The sequence below is a fragment of the Muntiacus reevesi genome, chromosome 8 (assembly GCF_963930625.1).
Source record: "Muntiacus reevesi chromosome 8, mMunRee1.1, whole genome shotgun sequence".
Lineage (NCBI taxonomy): Eukaryota > Metazoa > Chordata > Mammalia > Artiodactyla > Cervidae > Muntiacus > Muntiacus reevesi.
In genome coordinates, this window is record NC_089256.1 from 35,635,713 (window position 1) to 35,661,070 (window position 25,358).

The 25,358-nt window shown below is 40.0% G+C and overlaps 2 protein-coding genes across 3 annotated transcripts in view; both read left to right on the forward strand.

Annotated features, from left to right (window-relative positions):
- KCNH8 (potassium voltage-gated channel subfamily H member 8) overlaps window positions 1–25,358 on the forward strand; it is a 445,541-nt gene that overhangs the window by 398,279 nt on the left and 21,904 nt on the right. Inside the window, exons 13-15 of the mRNA XM_065943173.1 lie at window positions 3,328–3,680; window positions 6,122–6,228; window positions 8,602–8,678. Of these exons, the coding sequence (XP_065799245.1) occupies window positions 3,328–3,680; window positions 6,122–6,228; window positions 8,602–8,678 (537 nt within the window). The remainder of the gene's footprint in view (window positions 1–3,327; window positions 3,681–6,121; window positions 6,229–8,601; window positions 8,679–25,358) is intronic.
- On the forward strand, window positions 13,826–15,381 carry LOC136173239 (protein LSM14 homolog A-like). Of its 2 annotated transcripts, XM_065942715.1 has the most exons (2): window positions 13,826–14,400; window positions 14,578–15,381. In XM_065942715.1, the coding sequence occupies exons 1-2, from the start codon at window positions 13,863–13,865 to the stop codon at window positions 15,252–15,254; spliced, it is 1,215 nt and encodes a 404-aa protein (XP_065798787.1). In that variant the 5' UTR covers window positions 13,826–13,862; the 3' UTR covers window positions 15,255–15,381. The 2 variants fall into 2 exon arrangements, with proteins under 2 accessions (XP_065798787.1, XP_065798786.1); XM_065942714.1 differs by having other exon boundaries at window positions 13,826–15,381.

Here is a 25,358-nt window from a genome sequence, read left to right on the forward strand (position 1 = left end):
AGAATTTGGCCTCATGTCTAAACTATATGGCAAGGGAATGTGGAAAAAGTGATCTTTGGGCAAGGTGCATTGCTAAGAGTTCTTTAAGAAATAAGGGGAGATTATGTAAAATATCCCAATACTATCTGTAGGACCTGCCCTAATGTAAATATTTTTTCCATTTTCTTCATGATCATCCTCCTCATCACAAGGGCAAGCATTTAATTAAGCACATTCACTGGAGAAGGAAGTGGCAACCCACTCCAGTACTCTTGCCTGGAAAATCCCATGGACAGAGGAGCCTGGTGGGCTATAGCCCATGGGGTCACAAAGAGTCGGACATGACTTAGCGACTAAGCACAGCACAGCAAAATGCATATCACTAAGGGTTTAGTTTCCATTACCTAATATTTAATTTTTTCCTCACACTATTGCTGATTTACAGATGAGGAAACCAAGGCTTTAAATAGTCACATTACTTGATCAAGGTTAGCTAGAAAGTAAGACTTTTAGGACCATGTGACCAAAAATGCATGCATTCAACCACTACACTTTATTCTGCTTTCATTTTAGTCAAGACTGGTTTGACTGACTCATTTGTGAGTTTGAAATGACTACCCCAGCAAAATGTCATGAGCTCACTTCGAGATTCCTTTGACTGTGGGAATTGCCCCATGGGAGCTTTCGTGAGAAAGATGAGAGGGAAATGACAAGTCAAAGAGAAGGGAAAGAAAGATCTGTGGTTAAACTTTGTGGCCATGTACACACAGGTGAACCCAGCGGCACGAGGGAGGAGGGTGTTTCTATACGGATGGCCCAAGAAAGTAACTGGTACTCATCCTGCACAGAGGCTGTATGTGGGACTGATGCTTAATAATTTAATACATTTGGTTGCTGTCTGCAATGATGGTCCAGTAATTAATTCTTGGTACAAATCACGTTGGCTGCCCGGATCACAAGATGTAGTATCTAAGCAACTGGTCCAATGCGCCAAATCTCCATGACGAAATGGAAGTATGAAAATTAAATGAACTTGTAGAAGTACACACATCTTATAGGTTACTAGTCAGAAGATTCTCTTAGAGCCAAGGGAGCCTCTTTGAAACAAAGGCATGATTGAATTGCCAGTGCAAATGTAAATAGAAGTCCAATCAGAGAATGTACTCACTGATCTTAATTTCTTTGCTAAGTTTGCTCTGTCCTGTCTTTAGCTGGATGAGCTCACTTTTCTTTTCCACAATGCTAGTGTGCAAATGTTCCTCTGCAATTCCACATGGGCCCACCTTTTGTTAAAAGCACAAAATTTTGAAATACTGTGGGGAAAAAAAACAAAATAAAGGCAAAACCATGACTATTGAATAAAGGGGCTTCCCTCAGATGCTAAAGAATCTGCCTGCAATGTGGTAGACTTGGGTTTGATCCCTGGGTCAGGAAGATCCCTTGGAGAAGAAAATGGCAACCCACACCAGTATTCTTGCCTGGAGAATTCCAAGGACAGAGGAGCCTGGCGGGCTACAGTCCATGGGGTCGCAAAGAGTTGGACAAGACTGAGCAACTAAGCACATTAAATAAAGAACTAATGGCATTACATTTAAATATTAATTTAAATATTTGCATCTAGTTGGAAAGATGAGTCTTTCCCTTTCTTCAAGAAATTTTAACCCATGAAATTAAAATACACAAAAAATCTTCCTAAGTGAACTAATCGTTTCACTTATAAAAGCTATGGCCTCCACTGAATGGGCCCATCAATCACTATAGATCCAAATTCATTTGGGATTCTCCAAGGAAAAAAGACTGGAGTGGTTTGCCATTTCCTTTTCCAGGAGGTCTTCCCGATCCAGGGATCGAAAGTGGGTCATCTCCTGCATTGTAGGCAGACTCTTTACCAGCTGAGCCATCAGGGAAGCCCATATATACATACAAACATATACATATATATTTGATTATAGCTATTATAGTAAAATTCACATACCAATGACCCAAGTGTTTATTAAGATGAAGTAATAACCATGACAGCTCATGACATTTGAATAGTGTGCTTAGATGTTTACTGTTTATTTTATTTTTATTAGAAATTGTTGACAAGAAAGTATAAAAGATACTGAGGCACAGGACAATGGACGGGCCTTTTGGAGTAGGGAAGCCATGTCTGGGGCAGAAGAAACGCAGACTCTTCCAGCAAATCTGCTGAGGGCCACCAGCTTAGCCTTTGCAGCCTGGCCTGCCTGCCCCTTCATCACCTCCTCTGTCCTTGCCCACGCTTTCTTTAGCTTCTTCTAAGCCTGCGAGGCTGAATGGTCCCAGGCAAGGACGCTACGTAGGGTTTGGCAAGACCAGCTCCTTCCTTTCCCAAGGCCCTTTACAAGAAGCAGATCACAGCATTTGTTGTATTTCCCACCACCTGACTTGTGGGAACCAGGAGAAACGAGGGAACTTCTCATCTTCTTCCATCTATGATACAAAATAGGAAAAAGCTTTCTTCTCCATGATAATATAATTTTGCTGGTTGATCGCCACATGAAGTTCCACTGAGGACCCTGTAGCTTTAAAATATCAAGGCCCAATTATGCTAAGTGAAATCAGTCAGACAGAAGCACAGACAAAAACTAAGAGATCATTTACACGTTGAAGTATCTAAAAAATACAACAGGCTAATGGCTATAAGCCAGAAGAAGCAGACTGGCAGCCACAGAAAACAAACTGCTGGTTACCAGGGCCGGGGGGAGGGCAAACTTCAGGGTGGGGGGGCTGGGGTGCAGACTATTGCGTATAAAATAAGCTACAGAGTATATTGCACAACATGAGGAATGTAGCCAATACTTTATAGTAACTGTAAGTGGAGTATAACTTATAAAAAGTGTGAATCATATTGTATATCTGTGAATTACATGATACAGTTTTATATAATATCAACCATAATTCAATAAAATAAAATGATAAGGATACATGAAATTAGTTAGTTAATTAAACTATCAAGGTCCAAGACTTCTCAGTAAAATTGAAAATGTCTTATTCCTAAAAGCGTGCCATCATATACTATTATAAATGACAGGCTGATGAAAAGCCTGATGTAAACCTCGTAAAACACACCTTTCGCATAGCTCCCACTAAGAAGGTTTAAGAGACCAAACAAACAATGCCCAGGAAAGCAGAGAGAACAAACCTAGCAGAGATCAGAAACTGGGAGGCTTTCCACACCTGAGTAAGCAAAAGCTGAGTCTGTGAAGTCTTCCGTTTTGAAGTCTCTTGGGGAGCTGACTGCTCAGATGGGAGTTACTGGTGAATGGTACCTGCCTCTGAAAAGCTCTTCACATCTGTACTCATCTGTGTCGCCCTCTGGTTCAGTCGGAGCCCAAGGGAAATGGCAGCATCAAGAAGAGACTGCCGTCTATCGTGGAAGACGAGGAGGAGGAGGACTTGGGGGAGGAGACAGCCTCCCTGTCCCCCGTCTACACCAGGGGACCCACCTCTTCTCGCAGCAAGCGGCCTGGAGGCGGTAAGAGCTACCTCGGCTTAAGCTTGAAGCAGCTGGCCTCGGGAACTGTGCCGTTTCATTCACCTATCAGAGTCTCCAGTTCAAACTCCCCCAAAACCAAACAGGAGACGGATGTCCCAAACCACGGCAAAAGAAAAGAGAAGAACTTGAAATTGCAGCTTTCAACTTTGAACAGTACTGGACCCCCAGACCTCAGTCCAAGGTAAGAGCTTACCTCATAGAATCCTTTCCTGGTGGAGATGGCTGCCTTTGCCCCTCACTGGCATCTGGCTAGAAAATTACTCAGCCTTCTGGACCTTTCTACCATCAAAGTTCCGAGTCTGGAGGCTTCAGCGTTCCTAAATTTTTCTGTGCAATTTTTGACTCTATAGTGAAGTGTGGGCAGAATGAGAATAAATCATGTTAGTCATATTCTCAAAAGGGTCCATTAAATGTTCCCAATTCCTTCTCTTCTCCATTTATTCATTTAGCTCTACCTACTTTTATATAGGAGCGGGTTGCCATTAACTCCTCCAGGGGATCTTCCCAATGCAGGGACTGAACCCACGTCTCCTGTGACTTCTGCATTAGCAGGTGGATTGAGCCAGTCTGCCAATGAGCCACCTGGAGAGCCCAACTGTGTACACGCTTTTATAGATGTATATTTCTACATTGTAATTTTATAATTTATAAATTTCTAATAAAAATGAGAGAGGAAACGAAGTTTATATCGTTATCCCTTGATATCTGAAACTTCACCAAAAGTTTCACAGGGCAATCAGTGGAAATGATAGAGAAAATTAAGTGCTGGTCTTCATTTCCCATAGTATTTGCTTCATTATTGTGGATAACTGAAGCTTGATTTTACTTCCAGTCTCTTCAGTAGGTAATATGGGATGGTTCTATTTTTAATTTAAAACATTCACTTTAGGATCCACTAAAGATGATTGAGACAGTAAAAATTCCTGACTCAGGAAATGTGAAAGGAGTAGACTATGGGGCAAAGCAACTAATTAAAAAATAGACATAAGAAAAAAACATATTGAATGATTTCTCTTCCCATATACTCAGCTGGGTAATTTTGCATTTACTGTTATGGTTAGTCTTTTCAGGAATCTTATAAAGTAGTTCATAGTACCTCGGTTATAAACTTATAAGAAGTGTATTTTGAAGGTTAAATAGTTTGTCTAAAATTTCAGAAATTTGAGTTCTGAAATATAGATTCAAAGTCTGTTTTTCTGTTTATAAGGCAAGAGATCTTTCTGGTATACTATATATTTGTTACTTACTTGAAGAATACAATTTATTCATTTAGAGAAAATAGTAAGGAAAAAATAAGCAAAGCAGGCTTAGTGAAAAGTACATGGATATTAAATGTTCAGGAATTCAGTTGGAGATGGTAATTTGAAAACTCAGCTTAACTGTTCTTCCTAAATTTTCTCTAAAATGAAAAAATAATAAATTTTAAATAGGGGGGAAATGTATCAGAGCTGGAAAATAAAGGTTCGTGTACAACTGATTCTACACTTATGAAAAAAAATGTTTTATTTTATATACAGAAAGATTTTGAGAACATGGCAAAATGTTAACGGTAATTGTGCATGACAGATGATTTTTCTTTTGAGATTTTGATTGCATGTTTGCATTTTCTACAATTAATTAATCTTTTTAAAAAAATTATGAGTGGGTTAGATATTCACCAAGGAAAGAAGATTAGCTAGAGTCCTAGTAGTCATTTAAGTACAATTCTTCAACTGTCACTTGAGAGTTTCAAGTCTAGAGTAAAGTTATCATTTGGTTAAAACTCTTTAATTCTGGATAGAACAGTAAATTAATATAAATTTAGATAAGAGGACCGGAGAAGGCAATGGCTCCCCACTCCAGTACTCTTGCCTGGAAAATCCCATGGACAGAGGAGCCTGATGGACTGCAGTCCATGGGGTCGCTAAGAGTCAGACATGACTGAGCGTGTGTCTCACTGAACGTGTTTTCACTTTTCACTTTCCTGCATTGGAGAAGGAAATGGCAACCCATTCCAGTGTTCTTGCCTAAAGAATCCCAGGGACGGGGGAGCCTAGTGGGCTGCCGTCTATGGGGTCGCACAGAGCCGGACACGATTGAAGTGACTTAGCAGCAACAGCAGCAGATAAGAGGACTTCTGTAGCTAAGGTTTTGAATCTGAGAATAAATAAGAATCTAAAATCTATAGAATTGCTGTTCAATAGAAATATAACACGAGATAAAATTGTGAGACACACAAGTATTTCTAATCATTCCAGTAGCCACATCTTTGAAAAGTAAACACACACGTGTACACTTGTGAGATTATTTAATAATGATTCAATGATGTGTTTTATTTGATTTGAGATGCCTCAAATATTAGCATTTCAGATGTAAACAGTATAAAAAATTACTAGTTAAATAACGTAATGTTTTTACTAAAATCTTCAAAATCCAGTCTGCATTTTATACTTACAGCACATCTCATTTTCACATTTCAGGCGCTCAGTGGCTGTATAAGGCTAATGGCTACCACGTTGGATAGCACACCTCTAGAGTGTCTAGAATTTAGAAATTTAACACAAGATTTTTTAACTTTTCTAGAAGTAACTGTGACCCATGAACATAAATGCACAACTAGCCAATCCTCATTATCTTAAACAGGATTGTTGATGGAATTGAAGATGGAAACAGCAGTGAAGAAAGTCAGACTTTTGACTTCGGCTCTGAGAGAATCAGACCGGAACCCAGAATTTCTCCTCCTCTTGGAGGTAAGCTCTATATTTAGTCTTTTCTCAAAGGGTGATATTCTTTGTAATTTGTAATATTTGGCTCTTCACACCAGGTGGCCACAGTATTGGAGCTTCAGCATCAGTCCTTCCAGTGAATGTTCAGGGCTGATTTCCTTTAGGATGGACTGGTTGGATCTCCTTGCAGTCCAAGGTTCTCCAGAGTCTTTTCCAGCACCACGACTTGAAAGCATCAGTTCTTTGGCTCTCTTCTGTGGTCCAACTCTCCTGAACATAGGCAACCCCAACAGTCACGAGATGTAAGGCTGAGAGTCCCCTGCCCACTCCCTCCTCCACTTCCCACCTGACTCTGATGTCCTTGTGTCAGGATCTCCTGCTAATGAGTGAGTCCTTCCATGGCCAAAGCCAAGCCCAAGAAAGACTTCTGAGTGGACAGTCCTGGGGGGGATGTGTCTCCATTTGGTAGAATGCCAGTCTTCTATTTCAGTCAGCACCTCTTCCAGGCACTCATCATCTCCTGGGGAGACAGGTGGATGAGACCCCTTGGTAGGACGACAGTGGGGTAGGGAAGGTGAGGAGAGAAATGCAGATGGCAGTCAGCAGTTCTTATGCATTCATGTAATGGACTTTCATGTGCTGATACCACTCTGCTTGGAGCAAGAGGCACAGAAATATAGTTCTGGTCAAACAGGTGTGAGTCTTTGCTGTGGAAGCTGGTGGTGGTCCCACCTGAGAGTTCTCCTTGTTGGGTCATAGGACGTCACCATGACTGCCCACCTGATATTCCTGGTCCCGCCACCTTCCACCCTCCTCCTCCCCCTTTCCCAGCGTTCACACTGACACTCACTCATCCGTTCAAGCAACAAGCATGCTTGACTCTGCCTCCTACGTGTCTCTCATTTCTGTCTGAGACTTTCTGTCCTTTCTGCCACTACCCTTTCCCGGCCTCATTCATCTCTTGCCTGCTTTGCTGCCAAAGTCTCTTTTCCGCTTTCACTCTATTCTCCAAAAAGAGTGGACAATTTTTTAAAAATATAAATGTATTCTTATTATCTTGTTCTTATGCTTAAAATCCTGAGATGGACTCCCATTGCCTTTAGTATGAAATTCAAACCTATCGCATAATTGCTTTTTGAATGTTTCTTTTCTCTGCTAGATTCAAAGTTCCAGGAGGGTCAATATATTTTCTTTATTTCTGTCTCCTTGAAAGGGGAGCTTCCCTGATAGCTCAGCTGGTAAAGAATCTGCCTGCAATGCAGGAGACCTAGGTTCAATTCCTGGGTTGGGAAGATTCCCTGGAGAAGCGATAGGCTACTCACTCCAGTATTCTTGGGCTTCCCTTGTGGCTCAGCTGGTAAAGAATCCGCCTGCAATGCAGGAGATCTGAGTTTGAACTCTGGGTTGAGAAGATCCCTGGAGAAAGGAAAGGCTACCCACTCCAGTATTCTGGCCTAGAGAATTCCATACACTGTATAGTCCATGGGGTCGCAAAGAGTCAGACATGACTGAGCGACTTTCACTTCACTTCACCTCTAAAGGAGATCTAGCCTACTGCAAGTGATCTTGTATTATTCATTGAATGAATAGATTAACTTTGCAAAATACCTCTGTAAAAGGAACTTTTACTACTCTGCCACTTCAGATTGTTTTGAACAACTTTTTTTTCCCTCCCACAAATAAATTCTCTGTGCTTAGTTGACCAGAATTAGGATATTAAGATAGTCATATCATGATATTTATACTGACAGATAGTACAGGTATAGATGTCTCTATATATCAAATCCTTTCCACTCTAGCTAGCAATGACTCATCTGTGCTTCTGCTCCTAACAGATATGAATAGCTTTGTAAAAGTACTGTAGAGAAAAGGTGGAGATGAGAGATCCAGGAAATGGGAGAAATTACCTTTTAGTGCAACAGAAGAGACAGAAATCTGCAGTGGAGAGGAGCACCTTTAATAGAGGTGGGAAGAAAATGCTCTCATGGACCCAGGAATCAAAATTTGGAAAGGAAAGAGAGGAGGAAAATTACGCTCCTTTTCCATGGCTTGGAGGACGCTGGCTGCGATATATTTTTTGGCAAACAGTCAAAGAAGAGAACGAGAGCCCTTTGGGCCGCATGGTAGTAATAGTGTTGAGGAGACCGGGCAGTTGGCCGTGGACACACCCAGTCAGTGTGGTCACACCCAGTCAGTGTGGTCACAGTCCCTGCCATGCTGTGGGCCCGGTTCCAAAGAGTCCATCCGGTGCCATCCAGAGGCACACCAGGGAGCCAGAACTGGTGGTGTATGCGTCTCAGGAAAGGTAGCTTGGGCTTCCTTCCCTGCTCCAATCGCCCCAGTCCTCAGACATGAGGTGTATTCCTAAGGGCTCTTTCTGTGTGTGTCACTTTCCAGACCCAGAAATTGGAGCTGCTGTCCTCTTCATCAAGGCGGAGGAGACGAAGCAGCAAATAAACAGGCTCAACAGTGAGGTATGGAACTTTGTCTTTCTCTGCTCAGGCTGGGGTGGTAAGGGGCTAGAGCACCCAGGCACCTGCAGAAGCGGTGTGATAGAGTCGAGGCAAATATGCGCTCTGGTGGCTAGCGACAAATGTGGATGAATTCCCACTCAACCTGATGTGAGTATCATCATAACTTAACTTAACTTAACATAACATAACATAACATAACATAACTTCTCTCAAGCTCTGCCTTGCCATGTGTAACAAGGAGATAGCAGTTATACCTACCTTATGGCCCATCTGTGAAGTTAAATGGGATCATCTAGCTAAATCATTTAACATATAGGAAGCATTAAGTGCTAATTTCTCTAATTAATGTCATAAATGTATTGATATTTGGTTTCATTAGTGCTACTTTTATATACTTTGATTTTTAATGAACTAAAGCAAGATCATTCATCCAGAGATGAATCAGAAGTAATGAATCAGAGTGATCCAATGGCCTGAAGCTGTTCTTTTCTCTAGCCTACATTTGCTGTATAACTGAGCACATTAGCTCTCTGGATCTTATCATCTCTTTGTATAAAATAAGGTAATTTTAAAAACAATTTTATTGAGGTATATTGTACATCTCATAAAAGGCACTCATGTGAAATGAGTACAATTTAATAATTTTTAGTAGCTTTATTGAGTGGTTCAACCATGCTCATGTGAGTTTTAGAATATTTTTATCACCCTAACAAGATCTCCCACACAGATTCATGATTAATTCCTGTTCCCATATCCAGTCCTGGGCAACCACTTGTCTACTTTCTGTTTCTATAAGTTTGTCTTTTCTGGATATTTCATACAAAAAGAGAAGGTAATTTCTGAATCACTCTCTTCATTTGGGCGCCCCCCCCCCAATATAATTAATTTTTTTAAAAAAGATTTTGAGGCAATGATTTGCATGCAAATACTTTCTCTGGGAGGTCATCTGGGAAGCAAGAGGAAGGAGTAGAGGAATAAGACAGGAAAGAAAGGAAGGCAAGTGAATCAGGGGGTGTGAATGAAATGATTAACTCAATAGGCAGGTGGGGCTCCATTCTGCTGGGGTGGGGGACACTGGGAGCTTATGTAGGGCACCTCGGAATTGTTCTTCCATGAGACAAGAGAAAAGATGGCTTCTGAGGGATTACCTGCAGGCTTAACTGCAGGAGAGACTAGAAAGATCCTTCAAATAGGAAAATGCCGGAAGACCCAACTATTTGTGATGACCTTCAGGGTACACCTAGGTCAAGTGCCATTGAGCAGGCACAGGTAGGTAATAGGGCTGAAGTGGTAGATTCTCTGATGAGATCTTGGCAGAAGATGTAGCTAGCTGATGATGTGGATGAGATCTGAGAAAAATGAAATTCATATAAACATAACTGGTTTCCAATTTTCCATAACAACGGAGAACTGGGCATCTTGTCATGACGTGCAGAGGTTTCTGTTCCCCTCTGCTCCATCAGCTCAGGGAAGATGCGCGTCTTACTGCCCTCTGTCCTGCGTCTGCACTCTCTGGAGCTTAGTTTGTTGCCAACAAGAAGGAAGAGGCCAAAGCGCAGACTCACAAGTTAGGAACAGAAACACTCGCTGGCTTGGAACTCCTTTAGCTGTAAGGACTTGTCCATATGTGGGATCACCCCGAAAGTCTCTTTTTGAAAATACACCAAAAGAGCAAGACAAAACAAACTGAACACTCTGTTGGAGACCTGGACATCAACTTTGTGTGTGTGTGTGTGTGTATGTGTGTTTGGTTTAAGAACACTTTATTGTTGTGGAGTTTTTTGATTGGTGGGGTTTTTTTGTTTGTTTGTTTGGACATCAACTTTTTATGAAACAATTTCCTTTAAAATATTGTCATCAGATAAAATCACCCATCTGAATTATTTTCTCTCACATTTGAGGAGATTATCTAGTGGCTGTAAGAATGGATTGACCAATATCTTAGCTCAGCTACAGAAGTTAGTGACTAGTTTGGGGAAAAAAAACCTTTTGGAATGTTGATGATTTTTCCAAGTTACAACTGAAAATCTGTACACTATATGCCTTTCCTTTCAGAATGTGAGTCAATGATAAATGCATTAAAACATATGACCACTTGGAAAACAAAATATTTCCCCTGTGTGATTCTACATTCATGACTGCTTTTCTAGTGAAATGACATAAATCTTGTTATCTTGTCATATATTAAAGTAAAAAGGTAAAAAGGGCAAGATAAGTGTCAGTGGTCCGATTATTCCTTCCCTAAAGAATTAGTTTTTCCTTAGTTGAAAATATCTGATTTGTTCATAGCTGAAGCGTAAGTAAAAAAAAAAAAAAAATCTTACTTTTCACATATAATTTGTACATAGTCTTGACCTTTAGGTAGTACATTAAAACTCACTAAGACAGATAGGATTAAAATACGAACTGACTTCAAACTGTAAAATTACCCCCTTCTAACCACCTACTTGTCTTTTCCCCATAGCTTCTACAAAGTAATGTTTATATAGCCAAAAAAAAAAAAAATTCTGTCTTTCAAAGGCCAAGACTAATTTTTCCGTTTCACCTACTTCTTGCTACTCACATATGTGATCATTTGATTGCTCTGTTCTTTCTTTATTCTATTCTTTTGGTTAGGAGTAAGCAGGAAAAGAATTAATAATAAATGGTAGGAGGCACTGCCTGAGAATAACTCTGCAACCCAAAGGGGACCCCCTTAATCTAGGTGAGGCATATTTGACACTGCATAACCCAGAGGGCATTGTGCAATCCCTATTCTGATATTTGCTCAAACATTTCAGATATAAAGAAATTGTTCATTGATGTGTAGAGTTCATAATCAGCTGACTAAATACAGTACTAAAATAAGGAAAGGAAAACTGTTGGTAATAACCTACATTCACAGAACTGTTTAGAGAGCTTAGGAGATGTAGGACAGCTGCTGCTGTTTGAATGCTTTTGAAAACATTGCCATTGCTTTGCAGCAGTGAAATGGTGACTTGCTAAGAAAATTGTTTAAAAATAACAACAAAACATCATGGCGGGTGGCAAGGGCCGTGCCAGTCGAATGCTCCACTTCTGAAAAGGTTTGTAGGTAAGGATCAGAGGGCTTCCTCGTCTCTGAAATCTGGGTGACCCAGAAAGACTCCACGGCCAGGCCTACCAAGAGAAGCTGCATGCCCCACCTCAGCAGAGGTAACGCATCAAACACAACAGAGAGAAAGGGGGAAAGTTTGGAGTGAGGACGGTACCTAGACCTCTATTCATGGACTAGCTCTGTGACTTCAGCAAAGTGTTCACCTTCCCTACATTCAGATCTGTCGTCTATTAAATATTAATAATACAATCTGTCAGACAGGCGTGTGGTAAGGACTTCAGACTCTATGCAAAGCACCGAACACGGTGTCTTCCTTTACTAAGTGGGCAAGTGATCATTCCTTCCTCATGCAAGGTCATGCTTCTCGTCAACAAATGTGACTCAAGTTAGACCTCCGCGCTACCCCGCAGTGCCACATGCAGAGTGATAGCAGAATCCGTCAGTGCTGATGGAATCAAATGAAATGAATTAAGGGAAACATACTTGATTATGAAAATTACTGCTTTCACCTGGGATTTCCTTTTGCTATGAAGATGTTCACTGTCAAATTAGTATAGAAAGTGATAGGGCAAAAAAGTTTTATGTCTCAATGCATCTTACTTTAGCTAAACAGTTTGAGGTAATGGTGTCACTGATTTACTATAAGGAACACTTACTCTGTAACACTTACAGATTGAAGGGCAAAGAGAGCCAGTATGCCAGTTAATAATGCTTGACCATTACTTGACATTACACTAAACATATAAACAGCAAAATGATGGTAAAACTAGGCAGAAAAAGATCTGCCAAACTTAACAGAAAGATGACCGCAGTCAAATCTTCATTTGCAAAGTGAGAAAATGTGGTGACCTGTTAAATCATCCTTAGCAGAGTGCAGCTTGGCTAGAATGCTCTACTTGCCACTTTTAGCATTTTTCTTGTAGGTACATAAAGGAGTCAGTTAATACTGGGCCATTTTAAGGCAACTTGAGCTTTAACTAAATTAGGAAGAATGAAATATATACATGCCTAAACAAGAGAAACTTTATTTTGGGGGGGCTCCAAAATCCCTGCAGATGGTGACTGCAGCCATGAAATTAAAAGACACTTGCTCCTTGGAAGAAAAGCTATGATCAACCTAGACAGCATAGTAAAAAGCAGAGACATTACTTTGCCAACAAAGGTCTGTCTAGTCAAGGCTATGGTTTTTCCAGTAGTCATGTATGGATGCGAGAGTTGGACTATAAAGAAAGCTGAGCGCCGAAGAATTGATGCTTTTGAACTGTGGTGTTGGAAAAGACTCTTGAGAGCCCCTTGGACTGCAAGGAGATCCAACCAGTCCATCCTAAAGGAAATCAATCCTGAATATTCATTGGAAGGACTGATGTTGAAGATGAAACTCCAATACTTGGGCCACCTGATGCGAAGAGCTGACTCATTTGAAAAGACCCTGATGCTGGGAAAGATTGAAGGCAGGAGGAGAAGGGGACGACAGAGGGTGAGATGGCTGGATGGCATCACCGAGTCAATGGACATGGGTTTGGGTAAACTCTGGGAGTTGATGATGGACAGGGAGGCCTGGCGTGTTGCGATTCATGGGGTCGCAAAGAGTCGGACACGACTGAGCGACTGAACTGGACGGAAACAAGAAAAAGTGAACTTTGTAGAAACAACAATTTATATTGACATTTTTGAGACAGAAGTCTGGCTTCTCGTACTTTTTCTTAACTCCAAGTTTGAAACAACTTGATTGAGAGATGATTAACATGTCGTAGAATTCATCCACTTAAAGTTACAACCTAAGACATCCCTGGCGGTCCATGCTTCCACTTCAGGGGGCAAAGGTTCTGTCCCTGGTTGGGGAACTGAGATCCTGCATGCTGTGCAGTGTGGCCTAAATTAACTAACTAATTAAAGTGTAAAACGCAAGGCCTGGCCTCTGCCGCCGCCGCCGCCGCGCCGCGGCTTGAGGGCAGGAGGCTGGGGAGGGTAGCGGAGCCGGCGCCGCCGCCATGTTGGGTCTGAGGCGGCTGCTGTAGGCGCCGCTGGAGCAAGTGGGCGAGCGGGGCGGCCATAGCGGCGTGGGATCTGCCTCTCTGCGAGCGGCAGGGAGCGGCGGCGGCGGCGCCATGAGCGGGGGCACCCCTTACATCGGCAGCAAGATCAGCCTTATCTCCAAGGCGGAGATCCGCTACGAGGGCATCCTCTACACTATCTACACCGAGAACTCTACCGTAGCTCTCGCCAAAGTTCGGTCCTTTGATACAGAAGACAGACCAACAGATCGTCCAATACCACCTCGAGATGAAGTCTTTGAATACATAATATTCCGTGGGAGTGATATTAAAGACCTTACTGTTTGTGAGCCACCAAAATCACAATGTTCTTTGCCTCAGGACCCAGCTATTGTTCAGTCTTCACTAAGTTCATCTACTTCTTCATTCCAGTCAGTGGGCTCCTATGGACCTTTTGGCAGGATGCCAACGTACAGTCAGTTCAGTCCAAGTTCATTAGTTGGGCAGCAGTTTGGGGCTGTTGGTGTTGCCGGAAGCTCCTTGACATCCTTTGGAACAGAAGCATCAAGTAGCAGTACCCTCTCCCAAAGTAGTGCGGTTGATTCTGCCTTTACACAGGATACAAGAGCTCTAAAAACACAGCTATCTCAAGGTCGTTCAAGCCCTCAGTTAGACCCTTTGAGAAAAAGCCCAACCATGGAACAAGCAGTACAGACCGCCTCGGCCCACTTACCTGCTCCAGCACATGTTGGGAGAAGGAGCCCTCTATCAACCAGGCCTTTACCATTTACCAGCCAAAAACCAATACAGAATCAAGAGCACAGGCGAGTTGAAGTACATAAAGTCTCAAGACCAGAAAATGAGCAACTCAGAAATGATAGCAAAAGACAAATAGTTCCAGGTGCTCCTTCAGCTCCAAGGAGAGGGCGTGGGGGTCATCGAGGTGGCAGAGGAAGATTTGGTATTCGACGAGATGGTCCAATGAAATTTGAGAAAGACTTTGACTTTGAAAGCGCAAATGCACAATTTAACAAGGAGGAAATTGACAGAGAGTTTCACAATAAACTTAAATTGAAAGAAGATAAACTTGAGAAACAGGAGAAGCCTGTCAATGGTGAAGATAAAGGAGACACAGGAGTTGATACCCAAAACAGTGAAGGAAATGCAGACGAGGAAGATCCACTTGGACCTAATTGCTATTATGACAAAACTAAATGTTTCTTTGATAATATTTCTTGTGATGATAATAGAGAACGGAGACCAACCTGGGCTGAAGAGAGAAGATTAAATGCAGAAACATTTGGAATCCCACTTCGTCCAAACCGTGGCCATGGAGGGTACAGAGGCAGAGGGGGTCTTGGTTTCCGTGGTGGCCGAGGACATGGTAGTGGCCGAGGTGGTACCTTCACCCCTCCTCGAGGATTTCGTGGTGGATTCAGAGGAGGTCGTGGGGGCAGGGTGTTTGCAGATTTTGAGTATAGGAAAGACAACAAAGTTGCTGCATAGTCTACAAACAAGTCTTTAAAAATAGGTGGATTTCTAGTTCTTCGTGGCCCTGAGAATTGGTTTCAGTCTTTGAGAAGAATGAAGAAGTGAATTTGCTGTATATTTGTCACCAGCACTGGGTTTTTGTTTGTTTGTTTTTCTGTTTAATTTCAGAGATACAATGAAGTTACTTTTGGGAGTGGGGGGGGAAGACTCATCTTAAAAAATGAGTATTAATTATATTTGGAATAGCAGAAGGTTAAGTAATTTCTTATGTATAGTTAAACTAAAGCCGTACTCCAGTGAAATTTATAAGTATTTTCTCATCACTGAAAGGATTTTTCTTATCAGTAAATTGTATTTGGCGATTCCTGCAAGTTGCCTGTAGATAGGGCCGTGATACTGTGTTTTGAGCCACAGAAGTGTGTGTGTGTGTGTGTGTTTATGTCTGTTTGTCTGTCTGTCTGTCTATATCTTTTCTTTCCTTTTTTCTTTTTTTTTTTTCTTTCTTTTTTTTTTTTTTTGGAAATCCTGTAATATCCCTTTTGAGGTAGCTTATTTCGTCAATTAATTAGGGTGCTGGATGGTAGAGAATTTTGTCAGTCAACTATGTATACACAGTAAATACTGTTTCTTAGGCAAAGGTAACTTTTTTATATAGTTGTAAAATTCCATTATATCCCATTGCCAAAGAAACATTAAGAACTTTGTATAGCTGTATAAAAAGCAACTAATTTTTTAAAGAATAAACATTTTAAAGTCAGCAAAAAAATAAATAAATAAAATGCAAGGCCTTTTAGTATATTCCTGGACTCGTGCATGCATCACCATAATAAATTTTTGCACATTTCGTTACCCCACAAAGAAAGCTTACCCACACAGCCAACACCAGTGACTCCTCACCCCTCAGACCCATGCAACCGCTGATCCACACTCTGTGCCTACACACTCGCCTACTCTGGACATTTCAGATAAGTGGGATCGTACAATATGGCCCCTTGTGACTGGCTCTTTTCATTGAGCATGTTTTTGCTATTTTCATCTCGCATTGTGGCATGCCAGTACTTTATTCCTTTTTATTGCCAAATAATAAGTTTCATTATATAGATATTCCACATTTTATTCATTCATCACTAGATGGGCATTTGTGGTGTGCCCACTCTTTGGCAATAAGCATAATGCTGCTATGAACATTCATAAAACACTCAGAAAAAGTTTGGTGTGGACTTTAAAAGAAAAGCATGCGTGAAAGGATTTTATTTCTCTCTGTCCGCCCTGAGTGATTTCAGCCAGGTACAGATGGCCATCACAGTGTGCTGGGTAGTCCTTTGAATATGCTATTCTATTTTTTATTTTTAATTGGAGGATAGTTGCTTTACAATGCTGCGTTGGCTTCTGCTGTACAACATGAGTCAGCCGTAAGGCATCATACATCTCCTGCCCCCGGGGCCTCCCTCCCACACCCCATCTCCCCATCCCGGTCATCACAGAGCACCCGGCGGAGCTCCCTGGGCTCAGAGCAGCTTCCCACTAGAGTCTGTTCCCCACGTGGTCGTGTGTGGATGTCAGCGCTCCTCTCTGAGTTCACCCCCCCCCTCCCCTGCTGTGTCCACGAGCCCATCCTCCACCTCTGCGCCTCTGTGCCTGTCCTGCAAATAGGTTCCTCAGTGCCGCTTTCCTAGATTCCGTATGTATGCGTTAACAGACGACACTTTTCTCTCTCTGACTTTGTATGCACGTGTTTTAATTTCTCTTGGATAAGGAAGTATTGCTGGTAACTCTGTGTAACATTTGAGCAACTGTCAGACTTCCCCAGAGCAGCAGACACACTATACATTTAGCAGCATATGTAGATTCCAAGCTCTCCAGTTGCTCACAACAATTTTTATTTATCTGGTTTTCTTTTATTATGACCATTCTTGTGTGTGTGAGGTGGTATCTCCTGTGGTTTTCAATTGCATTTCCCTGAGAGCTAATAATGTTGAGCATATTTTCATGTGCTTCCTGGCCATTTGCATGGATTTGGAGACTGTCAACTTATATCCTCTACCCATTTTAAAACTAGTTTGTCTATTTATTATTTAGTTGGGAATGTTCTTTATATATTCTAGATAACAAGTTATGATGTAACTTTAAGTTGTCCTTTTGTTTTCTTAACGTTTTCTACAAAGCACAAAGTATTAATTTTGGTGATATCCATTTTATCTGGATTTTTAAAATTTTGTTCTTTGTGATTTTGAGGTAACGTCTAAGAAACCATTGCCTATTCCAGGGTCATGAAGATTTATTCCTCTGTTTTCTTCTAAGCGTAGTGTGAGCTCTTACATTTAGGTCTTTGATCTGTTTTGAGTTAATTTTTGTATATGGTTTTGTGTGTGTGTGTGTTTGTGTGTGTGTGTTAAGTCGCTTCAGTCATGCCTGACTCTTTCTGATCCCATGGACTGTAGCTTGCCAGGCTCCTCTGTCCATGGGATTCTCCAGGCAAGAATACTGGACTGGGTTGCCTTTTCTTTCTCCATGTGGTTGATGAATGGGCTGAATTTTATTTAATTTTTTGTGTGTGGATGTCCAGTTGTCACATCACCATTTGTAAAAAAAACACTGTTTTGCCCCCCATTGAATCATCTTAGCACACCTATGAGACACTTGCCATTGATATTAGGGTTTATTTCTGTACTCTCAATTCTATTCTACTGATCTATATGTCTATATATCTTTTAAAATTTCTTTCAACAGTATTTTAATTTTTCAACAGTAGTTCTTAGTGTACAAATATCCTTGGTTAAATGTATTCCTAAGAGTTCTGTTATTTTTGATGCTATTGTTAATAAAATTGTTTTCTGAACTTATTTTGGGGTTGCTCACTCATAGTGCACAGAAATACACCTGATTTTTCCGTGCTCATCTTGTATCCTCCAACTTTACCAAGCTTTTTAAATAGTTCTAATAATTTATGGGTGAATTTTTTAGAAAACTTTTATATAATATCATGCCTTCTAGAAATAGAGGTGCTTTTATTTCTTCCTTCCCACTTTAAATACCTTATATTAACTTTTCTTCCCTAATTGCCTTGCCTAGAACTCCCAGTGCAGCACTGAATAGAAATGGAAAGAAATATCCCTATCTTGTACCTTCTTTTGGGAAGGAATTCTTTCAGTCTGTCACTGTTGAATATGACGTTAATTGTTGGTTTTTCATAAGTTCCCTTTTTCATGTTGAGGAAGTACCTTTGTATTCCTCATTTGTTGAGTGTCTTTATCGCACTGTTAAATCTTGTCAAATGCTTTTTCTTGCACCTATTGGATGATAATGTGTTAGCTTGGTTTTTGTTCTTTCTTCTACTGAGATGGTGTATTACATTAATTAATGGTTTGAGGATGCTACACTAACCTTGCATTGCTAAAATAAATCCCTCTAGCCTTGGTGTAGAATCCCCTTTATATATTTCTGGATTCCATTTGCCAGTATTTTGCTGAGAATTTTTGCCATCTCCACTCATAAATTATTTGTCTGCAGTTTTCTTTTTTCTGTGATATCATTGTCTGGTTTTTCTATCAGAGTCATATTGGTCTCATAGAACAGGTTGGGAAATATTCCCACCTCTTCTATGTGTTTGGAGTTCGTGAAGAATTTCTATTAATCTTAAAGATTTGGTATAATTCACCGGTGAAGCCATCTGATCCTGCACTCTTCTTTGTGGAGTGTTCTGATTACTAATTTAATCACTTCACTTCTATCTCCATTTAGATATTCTATTTCTTCTTGAGTTAGTTTTGGTAGTTTGTGTCCTAAAATTTGTTTAATTCACCTAAGTTATCTAATTTGTTGGCCTATGATGGTCAAAGTAGCTCCTTATGATTCTTTTCATTTCTGTAATGTTGGTGGTAGTGTCTCCTCTTTCATTCCTGATTTTAGTAATTTCAGTCATCTTCTTTTTTATCTAGATGAGGCTCTGTCAATTTTGTTGATTTTTTTTTAAAACTTTTGCTTTTGATCATTTTTCTTCATTTCTGTTCTCTATTTTTATTGTTTTTTGCTCTCATCCTTGTTATTTCCTTCTTTCTGCTTTCTTTGAATTTAGTTTGTTCTTTTTCCAGGGCCTTAATATGGAAGTTGATGTTAGATCTTTCTTATTTTTTGATAGGCATTACTATAAATTTATCCCTAAGCACTGCTTAACTATACCCCATAAACTTTAGTATGTTCTCATTTTCATTTATGTCAAATTATTTTTAAATTTCTCCTGTGATTTATTTTTTGATCCATTTGTTCTTTAGTAATGTGTGATTTAATGTCCATGTGCTTGAGAATTCTCTACTTTTCTTTATTAGTAATTTCTTATTTCATTCTAACTGGAAAAGACATTTCCTATTATTTTAATCCTATTAAGTTTATTTAGGTTTCTTTAATGACATAGCACATGGTCTTACCTGGAGAATATTCTGTTTGTGCTTGAGAAGACTGCGTATTATACTGTTGTTGGGTGAATATTCTATAGATATCTGTTAGGTCTATGACTATAGGTCTGTTATGTTCAAGCTTTCCATTTCTTTATTGATCTGTTTAATTGTTCTATTTATTATTAAAAGTTAGATACTGTAATCTGTAACTATTATTACTGATTGTCTCTTTCTTCAATTCTGATTTTTTTGCTTCATGTGTTTAATACTCTGTTATTAGAAATATATATACATAATTTTTATAATTTCCTATAAAGTTGACCACATGTCTTACAAAACACTTCTTCTTTATCTCTAATAAAAAAGATTTTTAATGTTTTAACTGACATTAATACAGCTTTTCCAGCTTTCTTGTGGTTGTTGTTTGTATGATATTTTTCTCATCCATCTACTTTCAACTTACTTATATCTTTGAATCTAATGTGTGTCTTCTATTGACAGCTAACAAATGAATCTTGATTTTTATTCAGTCTATAAATATTTACATTTTGATTAGATGGCTTAATTTGTTCATATTTAATATTATTTGTATAGTTTGATTTGGTCTTCTGAGGTGGCTCAGTGGTAAAATATCCACTTGCCAATGCAGGTAGACCCAAGAGATGCAGGTTAGATCCCTGGGTCAGGAAAGATCCCCTGGCATAGGAAATGGCAACCCACTTTAGCATTGCTGCCTGTAAAGCTCCAGAACCACCTGGCGAGCTACAGTGCATGGGGTCACAAAGAGTTGGACATGACTGAGAGAGTGAGCACAAATATAGTTTGATTTACCTCTTTTTTTTTTACTTTTTATTTTCTATTTATCTCCTGTCTACTTGTTTTCACTTACTAACTGTGGCCTTCTTATGTTATGAAATATTCGTTTTTAAAATATGTTCAAAACACTTATCATGGTTGCTGATAAAATAGAATTATGTAGAGCAAGGAGTGGAGGTTCCTCCCCTGCTTTATATATTCCAAAAGCATATATAATACTTGAACATTTTTGTTCTTTTTCAGATGATTTAAAATAAAACTTAGAGAACAATTCCTCCTTGGTTAAGTACATCTGGTATATTTTACTTAAAATTAACTCATATTCTTAGAGATGCACGCTAGTCATTAGCATACTAAGACTCTGAATTCTTGCAATAAAGAAACTACATTATCATTAGTTTATCTTTAGCCTGTATTGATGAAGTGCATTTGCTTATGGATGACTTTAACAACAAAATAACTATTAACATTTTGTCGCCCATTAGTATAGCTTGGAATAGAATGGAAAGCGCTGGACTAAAGAAGAAGCCTCATTAAGATGTTATCCAAAATTCTTATCTACCGTTTTTAGCTTATGCTATTCTGAGTTTGGTTTTGCCCCATTTTATGTACCAAGACTTATTCCTGTTCTTATTTCAGGTCTCTTTTTGATGCTCCCAAAACATTCTTGATTTTTGCTTTTGTACCTGCTTGAAGTTCAAGTAAAGTCTTTACCACTTGATTCCTGTGATGGTTTGTACCTTTCATTTGTTGTTGCTATTGTTCGGTTATTAAGTCATGTCTGGCTCTGCATCGCCATGGACTGTAGCACACCAGGGACCTCTGTCCTCCACTATCTCTCGGACTTTGCTCAAATTCATGTCCTTTGAGTCAGCGATGCTGTTTAACCATCTCATCTTCTGTTGCCCTTCTCATTTTGCCTTCAATCTTTCTCAACATCAGAGTCTTTTCCAATGAGTTGGTTCTTAGCATCAGTTGGCTGAAGTATTGGAGCTTCAGCATCTGTACTTCCAATTTATATTCAGGGTTTATTTTCTTTAGGATTGATTGGTTCAATCTTCTTGCAGTCCAAGGAACTCTCAAGAGTCTTTTCTAGCACGACAGTTTGAAAGCATCAATTATTTGGTGCTTATTCTTTTTTGTGGTCCAACTCTCACATCCACACATGACTATTCGAAAAGCCATAGCTTTCACTATATGCACCTTTTTCGACAAAGTGATGCCTCTGCTTTTTAATAAGCTGTCTAGATTTGTCATAACTTTTCTTCCAAGAAGCAAGTGTCTTTTCATTTCATGGCTGCAGTGATTTTGGAGCCCAAAAAAGTAAAACCTGCCACTGTTTCCATTTTTCCCCATCTATTTGCCATGATGAGATTGATGGGACCAGATGCCATGATCTTAGTTTTTTTGAATGTTGAATTTTAAGCCAACTTTCTCACTCTCCTCTTTCACCCTCATCAAGAGGCTCTTTAGTTCCACTCTGCTTTCTGCCTTTATAGTGGTGTCATCTGCTTATCTGAGGTTATTGATATTTCTCTCGGCAATCTTGATTCCGACTTGTGATTTATCCAGTCTGACATTTCACATGATGTACTCTGCATAGAAGTTAAATAAGCAGGGTGACAATAAACAGCTTTTTCGTACTCCCTGCCCAATTTTGAACCAATCAGTTATTCCATGTCCAATTCTAACTGCTGCTTCTTGACCTGTATATAGGTTTCTCAGGAGATAGACAAGGTGGTCTGGTACTTCCATTACTTTAACAATTTTCCACAATTTGTTGTGATCCACACAGTGAAAAGACTTTAGCATAGTCGATGAAGCAGAAATAGATGTTTTTATGGAACTCCCTTTCTTTCTCCCTGATCCAATGTATGTTGGCAATTTTGATCTCTGGTTCCTCTGCCTCTTCAACCAGGCTTGTTCATCTGGATGTTCTTGTATTCACACACTGCTGAAGCATAACTTGAAGGATTTTGAGCATAACCTTGCTAGCATTTGAAATGAGCACAAATACACAGTAATTGAAATGCTCTTTGCCATTGTCCTTCTTTGGGATTGAAGTGAAAACTGACCTTGTATAGTCCTTGTTTGGGATTGGAATGAAAACTGACATTTTCCAGTCTTATGGCCACTGCTGAGTTTTCAGAATTTGTTGACATATTGAGTGCAGTATTTTACAGCATCATCTTTTGGGATATGAAATAGCTCAGCTGGAATTCTGTCACCTCTACTAGCTTTGTTTGTAGTGATACCTCCTAAGCCCCACTTGACTTCCCACTCCAGGGTGTCCGGCTGTAAGCGAGTGATCACACCACCATGGTTATCCCAGTCATTAAGGCCTTTTTCTACAGTTCTGTGTATCCTTGCCACCTCTTCCTAAATCTCTTCTGCTTCTGTTAGGTCCATACTGTTTCTGTCCTTTATTGTGCTCATCTTTGCATGAAATGTTCCCTTGATACCCCCCAGTTTTCTTGAAGAAATCTCTACCCTCTCCTGTTCTATTGTTTTCCTCTATTTCTTGGCATTGTTTATTGAAGAAGGCCTTCTTACTCTCCTTGCCTTTCTCTGGGACTCTGCCTTCAGTTGGGCATATCTTTCCCTTTCTCCCATATCTTTCACTTCTCTTCTTTCCTCAACTATTTGTAAAGCCTTCTCCGACAACCACTTTGCCTTCTTGCATTTCTTTTCCTTTGGGATGGTTTTGCTCACTGCCTCCTGTACAATGTTATGAACCCCTGTCCATAGTTCTTCAGGCACTCTATCAAATCTAATCCTTTGAATCTATTCATCACCTCCACTGCATAGCCGTAAAGGATTTGATTTAGGTCATACCTGAATGGCTTAGTGCTTTTCCCTACTTTTTCAATTCAAGGTAAATTTTGCAATAAGGAACTCATGATCTAACACACAGTTAGCTCTGTGTGTGTGCTAAGTCACTTTAGTCATGTCTGATTCTGTGCGACCCTGTGGACTGTAGTCCACTAGGCTCCTCTGTGCATAGGATTCTCCAATAAAGAGTGGAGTGAGTTGCCATGTCATTCTCCAGGGGGTCTTCCTGACCCAGCAACTGAACCTGAGTGTCTCGCGTCTCCTGCATTGGCAGGCAGCTTCTTTACCACTAGTTACAGCTGGGAAGCTCAGTTAGCTTGTTTTTGCTGACTGTATAGAGCTTCTGCATCTTCCGGTGCAAAGAACATAATCAATCTGATGTCGATATTGACCATCTGGTGATGTCAATGTGTAGAGTTGTCTCTTGGCTTTTGTTGAAAAATGAAAAGTATTACTATGACCAGCTGTTCTCTTGTCTAAACTCTGTTAGCTTTTGCCTGCTGCATTTTGTACTCCAAGACCAAACTTGCCTGTTGTTCTGGGTATCTCTTGACTATCTACTCTTGCATTCCAATCCTCTATGATGAAAAGAACGTCTATTTTTGGTGGTAGTTCTAGAAGGTGGCGTAGGTCTTCAGAGAACCAGTCACCTTCAGCTTCTTCAGCATTAATGGTTGGGGCATAGACTTGGATTACTGTGATGTTGAGTGGTTTGCATTGTAAATAAACCTAGATGATTCTGGCATTTTTGAGATTGCACCCAAGTATTTGGGTGCAATTTCTTCTAAGGAATTCTTGCCCACAGTAGTACATATAGTGATCATCTGAATTAAATTTGTCCATTCCCATCCATTTTATTAATAGTTCACTGATTCCTAAGATGTTGATGTTCACTCTTGCCATCTCCTGTTTGACCCCTTCCCATTTACCTTGATTCAGGGACCTAACATTCCAGGTTCTTATGCAATATTGTTCTTTATAACATCAGACTTTGCTTTCACTACCAGATAGCATCCACAGCTAAGCGTCATCTCCACCTTGGCCCAGCCATTTTCTTTTTTTCTGGAGCTGTTAGTAAATGCCACCAACTCTTCCCCAGTAGCATCTTCCAATCTGGGAGACTCGTCTTCCAGTGTCATGTCTTTTTGTCTATTCATACTGTCCGTGGGGTTTTCCAGATAAGGATACTGGGGTGATTTGCCATTTCCTTCTCCAGTGGACCACGTTTTGTCAGAACTCTCTACTCTGATCCATTCACCTTTGGTGGCCCTGCACTGCATGGCTTATAACTTCACTGAGTTACACAAGCCCCTTTGCCATGACAAAGCTATGATCCATGAAGGGGAAGTGCGTTTCATATGTTGCCCAAAGCAAGTATGTGGATATAAACATGTATTAACAAAGAGTGAGAGAGAGAGATTTTATTATAATGAACTGGCTTGTGACATTAGGAGAGATTTGAGAAATCTATTCATAGTAACTTGGCCTCTGGCCTGTTAGAGTCAAAGCTCTTGTTGCTATGGAGACCAACAGAAAAGCATCTTCTTTTGAGACAAGGCTGTGTTTGCATCATATTTCATAATTGGATCATAGATTATATTCTTTAAAAATAGCTATTCCAGTAATCTCCCTAGGTCCAGTATTTTCCCAAGGCTTTAAAGGATGATTTTGTAATAGTCACAAAAACTATACATCCAATTTCAAATTGTGTTTTGTAACATCAACATCTTTTAACTTTTCTTTCCTCATTTTCAACTTACTCAAAAAAGTCTAGTAACTTTTTCTGAAATATCAAAGAGTTCCACCATTCTCAGATAGGCAATGTTACAGAGTAAGGTATACTGAGGACACAGACAAACTCCAAATCTCATTGGTTCACATTTATTCCTTGTTCAAGCAAGATGCCTTATACTAGTTATCAGGAGTGGACACCACTACCTGGATTATCATTGATTAGCTATGTTCCATTTGAAGAGGGGAGCAAAGATGATTATCTTGGCTCAGAAGATATACACATCATTTTTGTTTACATTTCAGTAACCAGAATTAATTCCATGGATGCAATTAATTTCAAGAG